General features: G+C 40.2%; 2 protein-coding genes across 4 annotated transcripts; both read left to right on the top strand.

Moving 5' to 3' along the window:
* Window positions 1-7727: 7727 nt before the first annotated feature.
* ccna1 (cyclin A1) lies at window positions 7728-11166 on the top strand. Its single transcript, XM_051402090.1, has 9 exons — window positions 7728-7853; window positions 8976-9134; window positions 9204-9423; window positions 9508-9623; window positions 9750-9976; window positions 10085-10289; window positions 10417-10530; window positions 10620-10753; window positions 10941-11166. Exons 1-9 carry the CDS (start codon window positions 7851-7853, stop codon window positions 10990-10992), a joined length of 1230 nt encoding a protein of 409 aa, XP_051258050.1. The 5' UTR covers window positions 7728-7850; the 3' UTR covers window positions 10993-11166.
* sparta (spartin a) lies at window positions 11086-18122 on the top strand. 3 transcript variants are annotated; one of them, XM_051402089.1, is made up of 8 exons: window positions 11086-11225; window positions 12395-13209; window positions 14839-15033; window positions 15484-15640; window positions 15853-16047; window positions 16249-16407; window positions 16601-16691; window positions 17454-18122. In XM_051402089.1, exons 2-8 carry the CDS (start codon window positions 12421-12423, stop codon window positions 17713-17715), a joined length of 1848 nt encoding a protein of 615 aa, XP_051258049.1. In that variant the 5' UTR covers window positions 11086-11225; window positions 12395-12420; the 3' UTR covers window positions 17716-18122. The 3 variants fall into 3 exon arrangements, with proteins under 3 accessions (XP_051258049.1, XP_051258047.1, XP_051258048.1); XM_051402087.1 differs by lacking the exon at window positions 11086-11225 and adding an exon at window positions 11592-11790; XM_051402088.1 differs by lacking the exon at window positions 11086-11225 and adding an exon at window positions 11592-11790 and having other exon boundaries at window positions 12358-13209.
* Window positions 18123-18803: the final 681 nt, after the last annotated feature.

Raw genomic sequence — 18803 nt, 5'->3', positions numbered from 1 at the left:
TCTTCATGAATGTCTGTTGAACATTTAATGCCTATCCACCCAATAATTCTCAAGATATTTCATTCTAAACCACAAATTCAATTCAATTCAATTTTATTTGTATAGCGCCAATTCATAACAGAAGTTATCTCAGGACACTTTTCAAATAGAGCAGGTCTAGACCGAACTCCTTATAACATTATTTACAGAGACCTAACAGTACCACCATGAGCAAGCACTTGGCGACAAGGGCAAGGAAAAACTGCCTGTTAAAAGGCAGAAACCTAGGACAGATCCTTCGGCTCTAGGTGGGTGGTCGTCTGCCTCGACCAGTTGTGGTGAGAGAGAGACAGAGAGAGAGAGAGAGAGAGAGAGAGACAGACAGACAGACAGACAGACAGACAGACAGACAGACAGACAGACAGGTGCACAGCAACAACAGTAGCAACAACTACACTAATAGTAGTGACTGATCATGATGAACATGAAGAAGATGTTGACGACGATGATAACTGGCAACCTGCTGGTGACACTAGAGGACAAGTCAGAGGATCACCAAAGTCACTGAATTAATGTTCTGGGGACCATGAATGTACGAAAAAATCCATTCCATTATTGTTGAGATATATCAGTCTGGACCAAAATAGTGGACTCAGATCAACTGACAGACCAACATGCTGCTAGTATGGCTAAAAAATTCAACAGTACCATCTCTTCAGAAACAGAGTTCATGTTACTTTGAAGAATCCACAGAGCAGAGCATGCTGTCATGTCACGTGACTATTTATTCGATAGAAAGTAGTTGAAATTGAGAAAATATGTTTTTGTAATAAGGGTGAATCAATGCTTTAAAGGGCTTTACTTTGAGTGTAGTAAAGATTGTAAGAGTAAGTACCTCATTTTGGAATGAAACAAAATAAGCTTCAGCCTCTCTAAAATACATTTTGTGCATGACCCTTAATCTCTCATATGAGCTTGTTAACACCTTAATAGTATTCATGAAGATGTTAATTGTGAGGCAGATGACACCTGTCCCTGCTCTGTGAAGGGGAAAACGCACCTCCTCTTCCACAGATGCCTCTGTCTGCCGCCATCTGCCCGCTGACACAGGAACCAGAGGGGAATAGCAGCCTTGGAGAACAGAGAGGGTAGAGATGAGAGGAAGATTACTTTATTTCACACCCAAATCCAGCTTTAGCTAACATCACATGGCTGATATTCATGTATACTTCAGACAAAATTGTGACAGCTATGTGAAGAAGTCTGGGATTCATCTGATGTGTGAGCATATATTCGTTTGTGAATATTTTCTTAATCCGAACCAGCCAAAAGGAAAAAAATGTTGATAAATATTTTTAATGAGATGCTCCAGGCAGTTTCACTGGAGTTGACAGTCTTGAGGGAGAAACCAAGGGCAGAGAAAAGGAACGTTTCACATCATTTTTTAATTATTCCAATAATTATTTCCCCTGACCTCCACTCAGTTAATCATACCGTGCAAAACCATTTCTAACCTTCTAAACCTATCACAAGGAACCTTTACACTCACACAGTTCCTTATTTTCCTAAAGAGGGAATATGTTTGGTAAAAGCTAATTATGTCTGTGTGAGTACATGTGCTTGTCTCTGTGCAAACTCGAGTATTCTTGTGTGCATTTGTGTTGCCTGTGTGTGTGTGTGTGTGTGTGTGAAAGAGAGTGAGAGGACTGAAGGATGGAGATAAGAGCTTTGGCCTCAGCTGGCTTTTGTCACTAATCCCAGAAGGCGTGGCCGCCAATTCCGTGTCATTCCCTGATATCCCAGCCTGTTCTGACTCCATGCCATCCCAGCGCTGCCCTTGTGAGGACACCAGTCTCTGCACTGCATGTTAATGAGGGGGGGAGACATGCAGCAATGAGGGGGCTGCAACTGCATTTGGAGACTATTTTCGGCTGAAGTGTTTGTGTATTTTTGGGGGTTTGACAAGCTCATTCTGCTTATGGGAACAACTTTAAACTCTTAAAATAACAGACAGGAAAGTGTCAGGATATTAGTTGCAAGTATGTTAGAAGTTCAGTGTATTTTAGCTGCACTACTAGATTTACTTTACATCAGTCTGGTAATCTGAACCAATTTGGAAAGCTCCCAACTGAGAGAGAGGCTTACTAAAGCCATATTCAAGCCTTGAGCACAGGAAAGCTTCGCTTGTCATTTCTTTATTGCAGAAGAAAGTATCTTTGCATCCCTAATATTGGAGAAACACTTAAAATATAATATAGTTGTGTCCATGTCTCCAAGATGTGATGTTCAGTCTGATTTTCAAAGATTTTGAGGATCAGACGTTGGCCAATAAATATGCGGTGACTACACTCCAGATTTTCGTCTCATGGCGGTGTCATGCCAGTCAAAAGTGAGCTTCACAGATCTGAGGACATGGAACAGAGAAAACATACTGAGCTACACACACACACGCACACACACACACACACACACACACACACACACACACACACACACACACACACACACACACACACACAGGACAGCAGCCTGACAGGCGAGTACTTGTCCAGAATAACAATGAGATGAGATGGAAAGATGATATTGGCACTGTATCAAAAACATCCCTCACAAGTGGAGAAATGGGCAAAAACACCAATGTACAAGAACACACGACTGGGCAAGAAGCCCAAAAGTGGACGAAACCCTTTGAAATCACTGTTCTGCTAAAACCTTTACTGCTAATAGTCTTGGCAATTTTGCCCGATCCCTCTGAAGGGTACACTCTAAATTCATGAAAGAGGAGAAGAAAGGAAAAAAATGTCCTCAAAGTCAGATTCATTTGAATATATGAATAATTTAGTGCACCAAAAGATTTGGGGCCCCTTAAATTGCAAATAAAAAAAAAAAAAGCCCTTACTCTTCAGACATTCATAATTCATACTGCAGTTCAGGCATGGAGGGATATTGGATGCACAAGTTAGCCATAGAAGGTATAGAGGATTAAAGGACAAAAGCTGGAATGTAACACTTAAGTCAGTTTTTGTCTTTCTACATTTCATCCTTTCAGTGAATATTACTTTCTCCCCCTCTCTCTCACTGCCTTCCTCTCTGATTCACTCAATAGTTAATGAATTGGGGGGGGGGGACGGCAGCAAACCCGAAAAAGTAAACAATTAAACTTTCATCAAAGGTTTTGTTGCATCATTATGGTTATACCACATGCTGTATTGTTACCCGCTGGTTATAGATTACTTAAACAGTCTCTATGTATGTGTGTGTGTGTGTGTGTGTGTGTGTGTGTGTGTGTGTGTGTGTGTGTGTGTGTGTGTGTGCGTGTGCGTGTGTGTGTGTGTGTGCGTGTGTGTGTGTGAGTTGTGGTATCCCGGTTTAAGCAGCATAATTATTCATCCATCATAAGAAACAGACAATAAGAGCTCTCAGTCTTGACATAACACCCCCCCTCCTCTCTCAAAGCTCATTTTCTTTTCATGCCCCTGGCTCATTAGAGTGATGGGCCTTTTAATGGAGGAGATTGGCATCACATTTCCACATCATATTCCTCCACAAAAGGTCCTTTGATCCACACGAGGATCATTAAATAAAGCATTGTTATAGTCAAAAGACTGGGTGACAAATTTGACCTTCAGACAATGAGAAATATAGATAGATTTTTTTAGATCTTCTATTATATTTTGTATTTTGTAACATTTTATTTGTGATATTCTCTGTTCTCTGTTTTGCACTGCTTTGCCCTATTGCTGCTATGCCAACCTGAATTTCTCCTAAGGGGGATCAATAAAGGAATATCTTATCTTATCTCTTATCTTATTCACTAATAGATTCACTAATAGATTCTTTTTAACTTGTGATCACTTCTCCCCATATTTGACGTAGTTTGTTGGTGGAGTTCTGAGACGCTTTCCCTCCACATGTTTAATTATTTTGCAATTTGTTTTCTTCACTGATGCCCCTGCAGTTTGCCACAGATCGGTTGGCCTCTTTAGAGTTCTGCTAGTCTAATGTTGCTTTGAAAAAACTTGGTATGAGAGTGCTGACTGCCAGCCTTCTCTTAAAAACAATAAGTGCTGCTAATTGGCCCTCAACCTAACACGACCTACGTTTGCAGCAGTAAGACAGATAAAAGTTGCAATCAGTCAGTTGTGTTAATTACATTGTCATGGTAGTGAAATGATGGGGAGTGGAGGATTGTGGAAAAAACTGAGAACAGGATGATATATCAGAGGACATCACAATACCTCTCCTGGCATTTAAATGTGCAGACAGTATCTGAATATCACACAACAGCGCAACGTATAGGTTTGATTACAATTGTTAAATTAAGACTGAATAAGGATGAGTTTATGAGCTTCTTTTCCTGCAAAAGGTGACTGGAAAATCCTCGTTCAACATGGATAAACCTCAGCCGATTGGGTTGTCTTTTCCGCCTCTTTATCCTCCGAGTTAGTAGCCATTTCTGCTGTTTTTGAACTAACGCTGAGAATATTTTCTGCACTCAAGGTGAGAGACAATCTGAGCTGTGATCCCTCCCAACAGGGGTAACACCACTGGATGAGGCTGCTGCTGAGAGATGAGACGTCCATCCTCGCCCGGGAGGACTCTCCAGGATGGCGCAGTATTTTAGAGGTGATGCTCAAACCCCCAGCCCATCTGGTCCAAGCCTGTCACCAGCAATACATCACGTTAATGAAATGGCAGCAACCCAGTGCTATCTGTCATAAGCAATCTGCATCTGCTTAGGGACCGAACGGAAATGAGGAAGGGAGATAAAAAGACAGAGGAAGACGCAGAGACTTTGTGTCCCTCGTGCAGTTGTCATGTTTGTGTTTCTGTGTGTAAGTATGAATGCATGTATGTGTGTGTGTTCAGTTCCTTCTCTCTGCACAAGTGAACAGATATTGATTTTATTTTCGAGAGGAGAAAATAGCCACAGCAGGCCACCTTATCTCCCATCTGTCCTGGACCAAATAGGTGAGGATATTTCATTGGTTCTGTGGTAGAACAAAGTTCCAATGCATCTTATCTGTCAGAGAGACAATTACTCTCTGTACCCGGTCTTTTTTCATCCACTTTTTGGTATTTGTTGTAACTGGTATTGATATCTATTTCAGCAGCAAACTGTGCAATTTTACACTAATGATAAAAGTGAATAATTGTGCAAATGTGCGCTAAACACCAGAAGAACAGAAGCTGCATAAGAAAAAGATTCAGAAATTGTCTTTATCGTCTCTCATTTTATGATCTCCAGATAACAGCACATATAATCTACATTTTGTTTCAATAAAATATGCTATTGAGTCATGATGTATGCACTAAATCTAGGCAATATTGTCTGTCCTGTACTGAAAATAAATTTTCCAGGTGTAGTTTTGGTATTTGCTTGAGCACGGAAAAAGATAAAGCTGTTCCCTCTGTTGAGGCATAACAATGTTTTCTGTAATCTTTGATTACTGCTTGATAATAAACTCTTGTGGAGAAAAGTGCCTCCTAATGTAGACAGCTCTTGATATTTGTTTTCCTAAGATAAATTAGCAAGATAGATTTCCTCAATAATGGATTGAAACCCTCATATATATATATATATATATATATATATATATATATATATATATATAGGCAAGAATTAAGATGCAGCTAAATCCAACTAAATGATCCAGAAAAGAGGGAATCTTTACATTTGATTTGATTAGAGGTGAAACATGCAGTTCTGGTCAAAGCAATGATAAATATACCAATAAAAAATGTAGTGTACAAAATGTGAAGGAGTCTTCCATCAAATACAGTGTCAGGAAAGTGTAGCATGATGGTTGGCTGAAGGTTCAAGAAGCAGACTTGTGGCCAAAAGGTTGCAAATTGGAATCCTTAATCCCCTGTTGCTCCAATGGAGCTGCTCAGCAGCAGCAGCAGCAGCAGCAGCAGCAGCAGCAGCAGCATGACAGGACTGTGGTTAATGCTCCTGGATCCTCCCAAGTTCTCATACTTGACTCTTTAGTTTAGTTGCTGTAGTTCTTGCTGTGAGTAAGATATAAAGATGATAATAATCATTGTAAGTATTTAATAATTATTTCAGGCAACTCTGCTTCGAAATATCCACTTGGTTTGCAGGCAAAGATACTATCTCACTTTGGTATTTTAATCAGCTGAATATTTCACTGCTTTGCACCATCTCCTTCCCTGAAGAGTTTGAATGAGCAAAGCCTCTGTAATTTGTAGAGGGAGATATAACAGGGTCACAATGTCACAGGGTCGGTTGAAAATGTATCCAAACGTATTCCTGGTATTTGACTTCTTGGGGTTGTGGCCTCAACATTAGACTCTGCGTCTATTTGGTTACGTAATCTGACAAGCCCTAAAAGGTTTATTTGACATACCAACATGTCAAATGAGATGTGTTAGTGTGTATGAAAAACACCAGACCCTTATTACTGAAGAGAAAGCCTGCCATCTCATGGACAATGTGGAACTTGCACCTCACTCAGGCAAAACATGATGCTTTCTATACAGACATTTTTTCTTCTCCCTTATTGTCCAATATGTATTTGGTATCTAAGATACCTTTATTGGTATCTAAGATACCAATAAAACTTGTGAGAAACGGTGGAAACACAGACAAATGCTCTGATGACACCCACATTTTGGTCAGCTGTGATATCTGAGGGCAGGTCATACCCGCCGTGTAATCTCTACTTGTTAATACTTACAATATAACACTGGTGTGTGAACACACAGGACAATATATCTCTGTGTTATCTATTGTGGATGACAGTGTCTTCCTGTATTATCTGTACCTATAATTGGGATAGAAAATCATTGCCACTCCTCTGACAAGGGATGCAACCACACAACAACAACAGTAACCAACTAGCACAGTAAATAATGTAGTATACACATTTTAACCCCAGCGGAGAACAAAACTGACAGAAAGGCATTAGGTGAGAAGCAGCGTTGCTTTCTTTCTTTCTTACTCACCCTCAACCAATGTTTATGTTTTTTTAGTGTATGTAAAAAAAAAATTAGGAGTAAGTTCTCATTTTAAAGAGAAAATCCAGAACTGTGAGGATGAAGAAATCCCAGTGAAGTCTATGATAACCTACTTTAATTATGATATCAAAATCTTGGAGCAGCTCCCAGTCATGGGAACAGGGAGTTAAACATTGACCACGCTCTAGATTTGTCAAACAGATATGTCAGAAATTTAAATATATAGCACTCCGCAAAAAGAAGCAGCTGTTTTGTGTCAGAAGGTTTTGCAGTTCAGGAGAGATGAGATGTTTTGAAATATCTTGACGAGAGCCAGAGGAAGTGTGAGGTTTTTCTAGTGCTGAGGTTGTAAACAAATGTCATGAATGTTATCCAATGGATAGCTGTTTAAAATTAGCTCCTGACAACATTTATTTTCTTTTTCTTCCAGCCAATAGATAAAAAAAAAATATTTATAAATATACTACTTGCATTCTACTTGAGGTAGTAAGGCAAAACCACAGTCAAGACAGAACCCTTTATTAATTTAATTTGGAGATGAACTAATTGTAGTTCAGGTAATCCAATAAGGGGTTCCTGACGCACGACGTCGTCAACTGTCAGCTGTTGCGTTCAGGCACGTGATTGGTCAGAGAGACGTTCGGAGGAAACAGCTGATTAGTTCACAAGGCAACCTGAAAAAAAACCAAAAAAAAAAACCTAACCAACTAACATCGGACATCCAGGAAGCTGCTTTAAGTCGCTTGTACGCAGCGAGAGGTCGCTGTTTGTCACCAAATAAGCAACAAATAAGAAAGTTACTGGTACTTACACCGACTGGGTCGTTAGTGGAATGACAGTTTCCACCTTTTTAACCTAACGTTAAACTGTTGAGTACGCTGATCCTGATTATGGTGAGTTTGCTGTTAGGATCAGATGAACCTGTTTTAGATCTGAAACCGACCGGGAAAGCATTGTTGTGCTCTGTGATACACTGAAGTGATGCCTTTAGTGTGCAACCTTGTTTTTTTCTGCCTCGTTTGTCTTAGCTTGTTTGTCTGTGATTGATGGCGATTGATAAATTCTTGTAACCATGGTGATGACACATTCAGTGCACCTCTGTGCAGAAGCCTTAAAGTCTTTTCCAATTGTGGGAACATTTTCCTCTATATTTCAGTAAAAGCTTACGAATTGTTTTTATTTTTCTATTTATTTATCTATTTTTGGACCTTTACCTGCAGATCTGCAACTACTTATCAATTAAAATGGTGTGAAAATGATGGGTGTTTTTCACAATTTTTTTAACGATTTACAAACAAAAAGCTGAATTATTAAAGGTCCAGTGTGTAACATTTAGCAGGATCTATTGGCAGAAATGGAATATAACATTCAGATGTATGTTTTCATTAGTGTATAATCCCCCAAAAAGAGAGAATTGTTGTGTTTTTGTTACCTTAGAATAAGCTGTTATTATTTCAGATGAATTGGGTCCTCTTCTATGGCATCTGCTATGTTGAACCGCCATGTTTCTATAGTAGCCCAGAATGGACAAACCAAACACTGACTCTATAAAGTCTATGCTCTAGATAGGGTCTTATTTTATCAGAGTGTCACGGCCACATGCTTGGAAGGAGACAGTGGTGGGGTCCAATTTCCATGAGCCTATGGAGTAAGTAATAAGGAATAAGGACTACCCTAGAGTCTGTGGGCCAGTATTTATGCTTCTGTGGCTAATAGTAATTTCATAATGATGGTTACTGCCTGAAGTCAAGCAGCAGGAGTTAAGTGGCAATGTGCAAATACTACTGGCCTGTTTTTGGGTGAGCTAAATATGCTAGACGTGTTACAGTTTATAAAACAAGGCTTTTATCTTTTACTGGACAGGCTGTTTTTTAAAAAAGGCAGATTTTTTCATTTGAATAGTTTTAGTAATGATTTATGTACCTGTTAAACTAAGCTTCTGTTATTTTGGCTTTCCTTTATACCGTGATAGTCACCTTTTATCACCTTAACTGTCCCCATCCCCTTGTTTAAAGATGAACTTCAGCACAAATGCCCACTGCGGTGGTCACACTAGCAAAGAAAATATTCCACCTTCAAGCAAAACAGATGCCCTGCAGTTCCAGCGGACCAAGCAGCGGACGGTGCTCGGTGTTTTGCCAGAAAATGAGCAGCGTGGTCGATCTCTCAGCCAGGTGAGTGAGAGAAGAACATTTACATTTCAACTTAATGCGGCCATCATGTTGTCCCATTTCTCTCCACAGGGAAGCCAATTTTCCAAACAAAGTTCGATCTCAGACAACTCCCAGTTCGCCTTCCTGGGCTGTCCCTCCAGTTCCAGCTATGATGTGTACGTCGAAGAGGCTTGTGAAGTTGTTCTTGCAGCTTCCGGTCAAGAAGTGGTCTCAAACAGCTATTACTTAGATACAGAAACCGCTGCTCTGCAAAATCAAGATTTGAGACTCCTGCTGGAACTGAGTTTGAGTGAGTTTGTTAAATACAAAAAACACCTAACACGTAACACTTGTTGCTCTTCTGTTCTTACCAAACTGCTGGTTACTCCTGTAGATTCATGCCAAGATGCTTCTATGCTGTCTGAACCAGATGAATCACTGACGTCAGAGGAGGTGCTGTGTGTTTTTGAGTATGCGGAGGACATTCACCGGCACTTGAGGGAGAGTGAAGTGCGAAATTATCTGAACTATGAGCACCAAATAATTTCTTTCATATAAATGTGTAGTAGTTATTAGCTTTGCTCCTTGGTTAGCTGGAAATACTTCAGGATAACTAGCTTTTGTTTCTGATGCTAGATGAGGTTCAGGCCGAGGCCAGGCTACTTGGAGCAACATCCAGAGATCACCAAGTGCATGCGAGTCATCCTGGTGGACTGGCTGGTGGAAGTCGTCCAGGAATACAAGCTTCGCTCTGAAACTCTGCACCTTGCTGTCAACTATTTGGACCGCTTTCTCTCTTGCACTGCATATGTAAGACGGGGAAAGTTGCAACTGGTTGGCACAGCTGCATTAATGATTGCTGCGTAAGCAAATGTTTGTGATTCTAAAGATCTGATACTTTTCCTGTCCCATCCAGTCATTGATTTGTAAAAAAAAAAAACCCTGACATCTGTTGATCTGTTGCCTTGTAGAAAATACGAGGAGATCTTCCCTCCTGAGCTGAATGAGTTTGTGTACACCACAGACAGCACCTACACGAAGAAGCAGTTGATCCGGATGGAGAATGTTTTCCTGAAAGTGCTGGCTTTCAAGATGGCAGCACCCACCGCAAACCAGTTCCTTCGCCTTTTCATTTCCATACACTCTGTCTGTACCATCACAGAGAACATTGCCCTGGTGAGAAAAATCTGTGACTCAAATGCCAGCCAGACCATGGGTTTATGCCCACTGCCTTTTGAGGTGACACTTTTCCATGTACCTTGATTTTATTTTCATTTGGCGATGTGTGTTTTTCTGCTTTTAGTATGTAGCAGAGTTAAGCCTGCTTGAAATTGATCCATTCGTACAGTACACCCCATCGACAGTGGCAGCAGGAGCCTACTGCCTAGCAACCTACACTGTAAACAAATCTCTCTGGGTAAGTCCCATAAGTCCCTGTTATAAGAATTTCAAAATATATTATCCAAAATATGACTTTTTAGGCATTTTATTTTTTTCATATTTTAGCCCGATTCCTTACATGCCTTTACCGGTTATACCATGGCTGATATTGTGCCCTGCCTGACTGACCTCCACAAGCTATACATCAGTGCAGAGAGTCGCCCACAGCAGGCCATCAGGGAAAAGTATAAGACCTCAAAGTAAGGCGCAGATTATAGTTTTTTTAAAATATATATATATATATATATATACACACAGTATATACATACACATACATTTATAAATACTTGTATAGGCCTTTTTGGATCTGGTTTGTTTGGGTTGTTAACGTATCCAGGACACAGATTTACATCACTAAATGAATGACTTTTATCTCTGCATTTACAGGCATTGTCATGTTTCAGTGATCACTCCACCTGCTGTTCTGCCTTTCCTATGAATCACTGCTCCACCCTTCTTCTGACGCTTCTGCCAAAACATAATTAGACTGTGAACAAAACAATCACAGCTGATTCTACCACCAAGCTCTTATATGCCATACCCCTCTGGACATCACCTTGAACATTTTTTTCTTATAGTTTATGCAAAGACAATAAATGATTAAAAAAACATACTTCATGATTGAAGAATTTTAATATTTGCAGGTGTTGACACAAAAGGATTTTAAAGCTGGTAAGTCATTATAATATAATATATACTTACTTGTGTAATATATACTTGTAACATGTTCAGAATGAAATCTTTAAATCATGAAATACATCTTTTAGATAAATAAATTCAATTCAATTTTTTTTGTGAGTTGTATTTTTTATATTGAATGGCCCAAGTGAGATGTAATGTCCCTCTATGAACAGGTTATGTGTGACTGAAAGGACTATTTACTACACTTTAAGGAGATGTGTTCGCTTTATGTCAGAGTCCTTTAAAAACATGTTGTATTTGTTAGTATAGTTAGTTAGTATTGTTACGCGCAACTTGTGGATTTTATTTTGAAAGTGTTGGCCGGAAGCCATTTTTGACGCTTTGTTGCTTTGACGCTCGTGTTTATCCGCTGGGGGTGCGACAGATTAAACTAGTGCGAGAAGTGAGCGCATTGGAATTAGTATTTGAGACATTTTTTTTATTTTTTTTTTACAAATTTGAAAGTACAGAAGAACTTTAGAAATAAGGACTCTCTTAAACCACTTGTTTATTGTTGTTTTTTTCTTTGCCGGGAAATTAAAGTTGGCCTGTCAAGGTAAGACAGATTTAAATTGTATCATTGTTGATCAGGCAGTGATGTCTCAGAAAGGCAACAGGTGTTTGATACTGAGATTAAGAATAAATGTGTAAACTAGTACTTTAAAATGTTTAGAGAGGACTTCTTAAGAAAGCTCTGACATAGACTTGTTGTTCAGGTAAAACCTGATGTGTTTGCCAGCTCAGGACATTTACAACCTGTGAAAGCCGCCAACAACAATCAGCCCTACATTACAGAGATTTTTCTCACACTAATGCATCTACTCTGCCCCAAAGCCCATGCACCTCTGTCAGTAAGGAATGCCACCAACTTTTAGTTTCCTTTACACACCTAGTTTAACTCAGTGACATCTACATTATCTCCTCTTTGTACCCCCGTTTATTCATGTAGTTCTTTTTAATCTCATAATCCCAACTGCTTCCCATCCAGCTAACTGAAGTGTAAGTTAAAAAAAACAGACCGTAGTCCATTAATAAGTCAATCTTTAATATTTATGTGTTGTAAGAAAAAAGAAAACAAAAAACAACCAATGCATAATGTCAGTTATCTACCTTTACTTTGGAGATATCACTCCTCTCTGCCTCCATTCTGTCCTTTCTAGTCTCTATATCCCGTCTGCTCCTCATCATGGCTGAGCCCGCCGAGCTGCTGCTCATCAAGGACCAGTACGAGTTGGCGTTTCATTCTCTGAGCCGTGGGCAGGCTGCTGAAGAGGCAGGGAAAGGAGTGGAGGCCCTGGAGTATTACAGGAAAGGTCGGCAGCACCTTACCCAAGGAATGGAAGTTCCCACTGGGGGGGAGAGACAGCAGGGAGCGGCTTGGGACACGGCCAGGCAGCTTCAGCAGAGGATGAGCGACACTCTGAGAACTGTTAACTCCCACCTCTCGAATCTGGAGACCTCTCCACTGACAACAGGAAGCCAGAGGGGCTGCCTGTTGATGGATCTTCCACCCAATCTTTATCCAGACCTGGCACCCAACAGTCAGCCTCCCCAAAGCTCCCTCCACCATTTGTACCCCACAATACCTGCCACCACGCAGAATAAAACCCCAAGCCCTAAAACACCCTCTGTCAGGCCTCCTTCCCCTGCTGCTCTGCACACACACACGCTCCCTGCATCAGGAACTATAGCCATGGCTAATCCAGGGGACCAGCCTCCAGCATACACACCACAGCCAACAGTCGGCCACCGCAGTCTGGCTTATGGTCCCGGTAGAGGTGGCCTCGAGTCAGGAAAACAGACTGGAGCAGCCGCAGGAGGAGATGGAAGTGAAATGCTTTTCATCCCCTCCGGGGTGCAGATGTTTTTCGTGGCACCAAATGGGCAGGTCAGCTCCCTGTCTTCTCCAGGATACCTTCGCATTATGACGTTTGACAGTCAGCACAAGACTGAAAGACCCTCTGCATTTTTACATGTAAGTATACAGTATGCCATGATATTACATGTCATGATGAATATCTGTGTGTGTATGTTAGTAAAGCATTTTCCTTGGGTGTGTGTCCCATAGCTGAGTAGGTGTGAACAGCAAACTACGTCAGGTAAAACCACTGCGTCACTAATAGACCAGTTTTATAACTAACTATGAGTCATTATGTTGATATATAGATTTGAAGAAATGTTCTACTTACAAATAAAGGTGTTAATAATCATACAGTACATGTGTCCATTGTTCACTTTGAGTTTGACAGCACATGCATAAATTCTGATAAAACATGTCAAAACTGAGCTTTAAACTTTGATTATATGTCTTTAAATGATTTTCTTCATTCATCAACTAGTTTTGTGTATGGAAACCTCTTAGATTAGTAATAAAAACACATCACAATTTCCTAGAGCCCAAGATGATGTCTTCAAATGTTTACAGTGTTACAAAGCAGAAAAAAACAGAAAAGCCTCACATTGGAGGAACAACAACCACTGATTTTGTTTAGCATTTTTGCTTAAAAAGATTATTTTATTATTAAAATAGTTGCCATTTAGTTCTAAGTCAAATACTAACTGATTAATTTAGTAATTATTTCAGATCTAGTTACAGTGCCTTCATTGCCTTTATAATCTAACTGAAATGAGATTGTTGGCCAGATGCTAAAACACTTTTTCAAACTAAATAGAGATATTATAATATATTTGTTGTAACGTTACTGCTTTTATTTTTGGGCAGTAATACTGTCCACTATGCCTATATGCTAAGAAATCTATCTCTGTTGTTTAATCTCAATCTGTTTTAGCATGCCAATAGAATAAAACTATTGGAGTTTCGACAAAAAGTCTTATTACTTTTATGGCACAAGTAAGTAAATAAATGAATAAAGTAATAATCTATTGTTGGACCTCTACAAAGCGCGTATTATTCCGTGTTGTATGCTGCAGTGCAACCCATGACTCTGTTTCCCACCAGACGAGGCTGCTGGGCTGCTCTCCTATATTCTGGCCCTGCTTTGTTTCCCGGCAAGACAATGGTCCCATTAACAGATGACTCTGCGCTTCTGTTGTGCTGCTGGTCAGTGTCCTGTGCCCTCACAGGGGTCATTCTGTCAGTCGGCATACCAGCGGCACGATGCAGCATCAAGTCTGTATCTGTATTATATCTGTGTGGATGGCTGACATGAGTCCTGATGGGGCTTAAATCCTGTAATGAGTCTTTGAGAGAGGAAAACATTGGGTCAAAAGTAATACGGGACACTGTGCCTTCTGGGAAATGACAATGCATTTTCATGTAAGGCTGACAGGGCCTCACAAGAAAACTTCTTCTTACATATGGAGATAATTGGGAAAATGACATTAGACATGGGATGATTTTTAGTTCCCATGGAATGAATTACCCCCCGGGAAACAAATAAGGACTCAAAAGCCATCACGTCCTGCTTGTCAAAGATCTGAGGTTATTGCAATGAACGGTGGATGTGTAGTGAACTACACCCAGTGATCTGTTAGAATGAATGCAGCCTCTTTGGTAATGATGATACATGGGTAATGACCTCTGAACTAGAGGCGTTCATCATGGCCGACCTCCTTGTTTTTTGTGTGTCTTTGTATTTTCAAGGTGTGTGACTGGCTGTACCCACTGACCGCAGACACTCCAGTGCTACTGGCTAACTCTGGGATCTTCATGTTCCCTGACTCACTGGCAGAGACGCCGGGGTCCTACGTGGGCATAGTGCTGTCTTCTGAACTGCCTGCTGCTGACCGAGAGACATTTAAGGACCTCCTAACGCAGCTGGCTGAACTCAGGATCCAGGTCAGTCTTAGCTGTCAGTATGGACCACACCTATGGATGGGGGTGGAGTCAATAGAGCAATATGGGTGTTCTTCTGTGTTTGGAGAGAAAAGGAGGGTGTTGGGTGTTGAAATGAATGCATAGTGTGTACAATTGTACACCTCCTTGTAGAATACAGTATCTCATTCCTGACTGTTGACTGTGTGACACAAACCTATACATTTGCATTATCACCTTTTTCTGTCTAAACAAAAACATCCACAGTGCTGTAAATGCACTGGTGCTTTTACACGAACAATACCTGTCACTTTTCTCTCTTGGCACTTAGTAGTATTGGGTAAAACATTCTTAGACAGCTTAGTCATGGCTTACAGGAATATACACACTGTTTGGGTGTATAAACAAGCATCTTACTGTATCTCCTTTCAGGATAACAGTTGTGTATATATAACTTAATGGATTCCCTGACAGGGTCCAGAGGGGGCAGGGTCGGAGGTCATCAACCTGAGTGAGAAAATCCACCTTGGTCCCCTGAAAGAGCAAACAGGTCTGACAGTGCCGACAGGAGAGAAGGAAAAACCACCCCTTCCTGGGTGGAGTGAGAAAATGGCACAAGGAATCTTGTCAGGTGTGTTTGTGGTACAACAAAAGGAAAAAAACAACTCTACACAGTGTTATACACAGATACAGCAGATGGTCACTAGAGGGCGTTGTTTATCTTTGCAAATGTGCCCAACCAACTACCACTTCTATTGCCTGTAGTAGGGATTTTAAGAACACAACAATCAACAATGATACTGCTAATGTACATTTATAAGCCATAATATTTCTGTTTCTTAGGAGCTGCAAAGCTAAGTGTTGAGTTTGTAAAAGGAGCAGAGGCCACTGGTAGGGCCATTCATAAAGGAGCAGCCAAGATCCGTGACCACATCACACCTGAGGAAACGCCTTCAGAGGTCAGCCCTCGTGTCACCAAAGGTCTGCAGGTGGCTAAACAGGCCACCGGGGGTGCTGTGCGAGTCAGCCAGTTCCTGGGTGAGGACTATAAATCATCCCACACAGGATATAATCATTCATACAAACAAACCCAGAAATCTGCTTCAGGGACAAAATGATGATAAGAATACAAGCTGCTTTTGGGTAGTAATGCTTAACGCATGGCTGGAGAAAACTCAGACATATTATTGATTTTTTTTTATATGTATGCTTATACTGTATAATTATGTATATTTACAGTTAATGGAGTGAGTACGGTGGCAGGACATGTGGCAGAGAAGATGGCGCCCCATGTGAAGAAACATGGCACTAAGCTGGTCCCAGAATCTATGAAGAGCAAAGACGGCCGTGCCTCCAACTTAGATGGAGCTAAGTTTGTGGCAGCCAGCAGCGTACATGGTAGATACCACCATAATTTCAGGATAAAAAAATTATATAAGCAAGTTATAATAGGACCTATAGCCTTGTACATTGTCTTACACTGGCATCATATTATTAACTCTATTTTACGTCACAATATTAAGTCATGTTTCAGCATTTGAAATATTTGCTTAAGGATGTGTGATCTAAATATTACTTGAATATTTTTCAGGTTTCTCTACGGTTTGGTCTAGTCTGGAGACTGGAGCAAAGCTTGTTGGCAAAAGTGTTACATCAGAGACTGTCTTGACTATGAAGTACAAGTAAGTTCTGAAAGCTCCCATTTCCGCTTCTTTATTTAACTGATAGAAATATTCTGATCTTTAATAATCTGTTGTAGATCTGGTTTCCAACTTATTTCTGAATCTTCTTTTAACAACACTAGAACTGTACTGGATCAGAAACCAGCCTAACAGTTGCTTACTGTGTTGCTTTCTTCTTGGTACGTTGGGAGACTCATCTGCTCTCACACCTATTTCTTTCTATTTCAGGTTTAAGGGCATAGAGAAGCTAATAAACATATGACTGCATGGTGGAGTAAAGGCAAAGACTTGTGAACTAACAACTGACCCAGATCAAGTCAGAAAATAATCCTCAATAAGACATCTTATCATCCAAATCTAACAGCTAACACAGAATTGTTTTAAAAATGGACTTTCTTTGATTAACTTATCTGGACATGAAGTATGTGTTTTGGGTTCTCTTGTTTGACTTGGTGTAGTTTAAGCTTCTGTTACGTGTGTGTGTTTCTGGGCTTGTCTACCTGTTTGTTTGCTGCAGCTAAATGTCTGCATGTGTTTGGTGGTGGTGCTCTTGCTCTTCATACCATCTGTATCCCCTTTTTCCTGATACGTTGATTACTAATAAAACTGCCACAAAGCGAAGTATGACTGTTTTTTCTTGACCTTTGGTGTGTTGATGTGAACGACAACAGCACCAATATCACACATCACACTCATCCACCTCATTTATTTTCTTAAACTAAACCACTCTTCCCTAACTGAACCATATTATTCATGGTGAAGGTATGGTGATGATGCAGGCCAAGCCACAGACACTGCTCTGAAGTCAGTGGTCAATGTTGGTGTGGTTGCATACAACATTGACAATCTGGGCTTCAAAGCCTTCCTGAAGACAACAGGCAAGGAAACAGCCAAGGCCATGGTAAAAAGACCGAATGGAGAGCCAGCAGGAAGTGAGGGGAAGGAGGCACAGAAACCAGAACATCAAGCGGAGACGAATGAGAAGGGTGTGCTGAAGAAAGAGGAGGAAGAGAAGAAAAAATAGCACACTGGTGTTTTACCTGAAGATCTCTGTCAAACTGATGGATCAGCACCTCATTGCAGGCAGAAACTATGTGAATGAGCCTAGGGCAAAGTGCAAAATCACTTTTAAAGTTGTTAAATACTAAGTTATTTATATCTCAAGGTTGGTCAGGGGTGGCTATATTGCTTTTGTGTCACAAAAAAAAGTTACTGTAAACTTTCACACAAAACTACTTATTTTTATTATTGTATTGTATTATTATATTAATTTATTGTTTTTTTTGCTATGTTCTTTTATGTATATATTTTGTGTATGTTTTGTATCTGACAAATAGACAATATTGACCACCTGGATGTTGAAACCTGTGTGAAAGTGGCCATAATAATGTTTAATACCATAACAAATATTAAAATTCATTATAGCTTTGATTATGAGGGATGATTTTATTTTTTTCTATCCCTGGATGCTCTTGAAAGGTGTTTCAAAAACAAGCACAATATAGGCTCTCTTTTGCTCACCCACACCCACACCCACAGGTGCTGAGCTCTGCCTCGTGAATTGCATGCTGTTTTTAAATTTTTAATTAGATACTCTGCAAGATTAATGAACTGACATTTATAGGCCATTAATGTTGAATGTTGAAACAAGAGCTCGGTGTACAAAGGGAAGTCCATTTTCAAGCCTAATTAAGCGCAAAGTTAGCGTCATAAAATAGCCGCTGACAAAAAGAAAGCATTAATGTACTTGATTGAATGTGTAATTTACTGGTTATTTATTTATTTATTTATTTATTCGTGCGCTGTCACGAGAGGGGTATTGCACAAAACCAGGAAGGGTTCCGGAATGTGGTATCGGCTAATTACTCAAGTCGGTTGCAGAAAGCAGGTAAACTTATCCCGGCCAAGTTACATGGTGATTTATTCTCTGCAGTTAGCCTGCTCCAGACCAGGCTAACAGCCAGGCAACATTAATCCAGTGATTCACCGTATTTCCACCGTCAATCCGTGAGGAATTAATGTGTTTACAGCATGTCCAGGTCTTTCTAAGTATTTGCATCATTTTAATATCCCATAAAATATTACATATATTTGTAATTCTATTTCATTAAA

The sequence above is a fragment of the Dicentrarchus labrax genome, unplaced genomic scaffold (assembly GCF_905237075.1).
Source record: "Dicentrarchus labrax unplaced genomic scaffold, dlabrax2021, whole genome shotgun sequence".
Taxonomy (NCBI): domain Eukaryota; kingdom Metazoa; phylum Chordata; class Actinopteri; family Moronidae; genus Dicentrarchus; species Dicentrarchus labrax.
The sequence above is the reverse complement of the archived record's forward strand: the minus strand, read 5'-3'. Positions and strand labels throughout refer to the sequence as shown.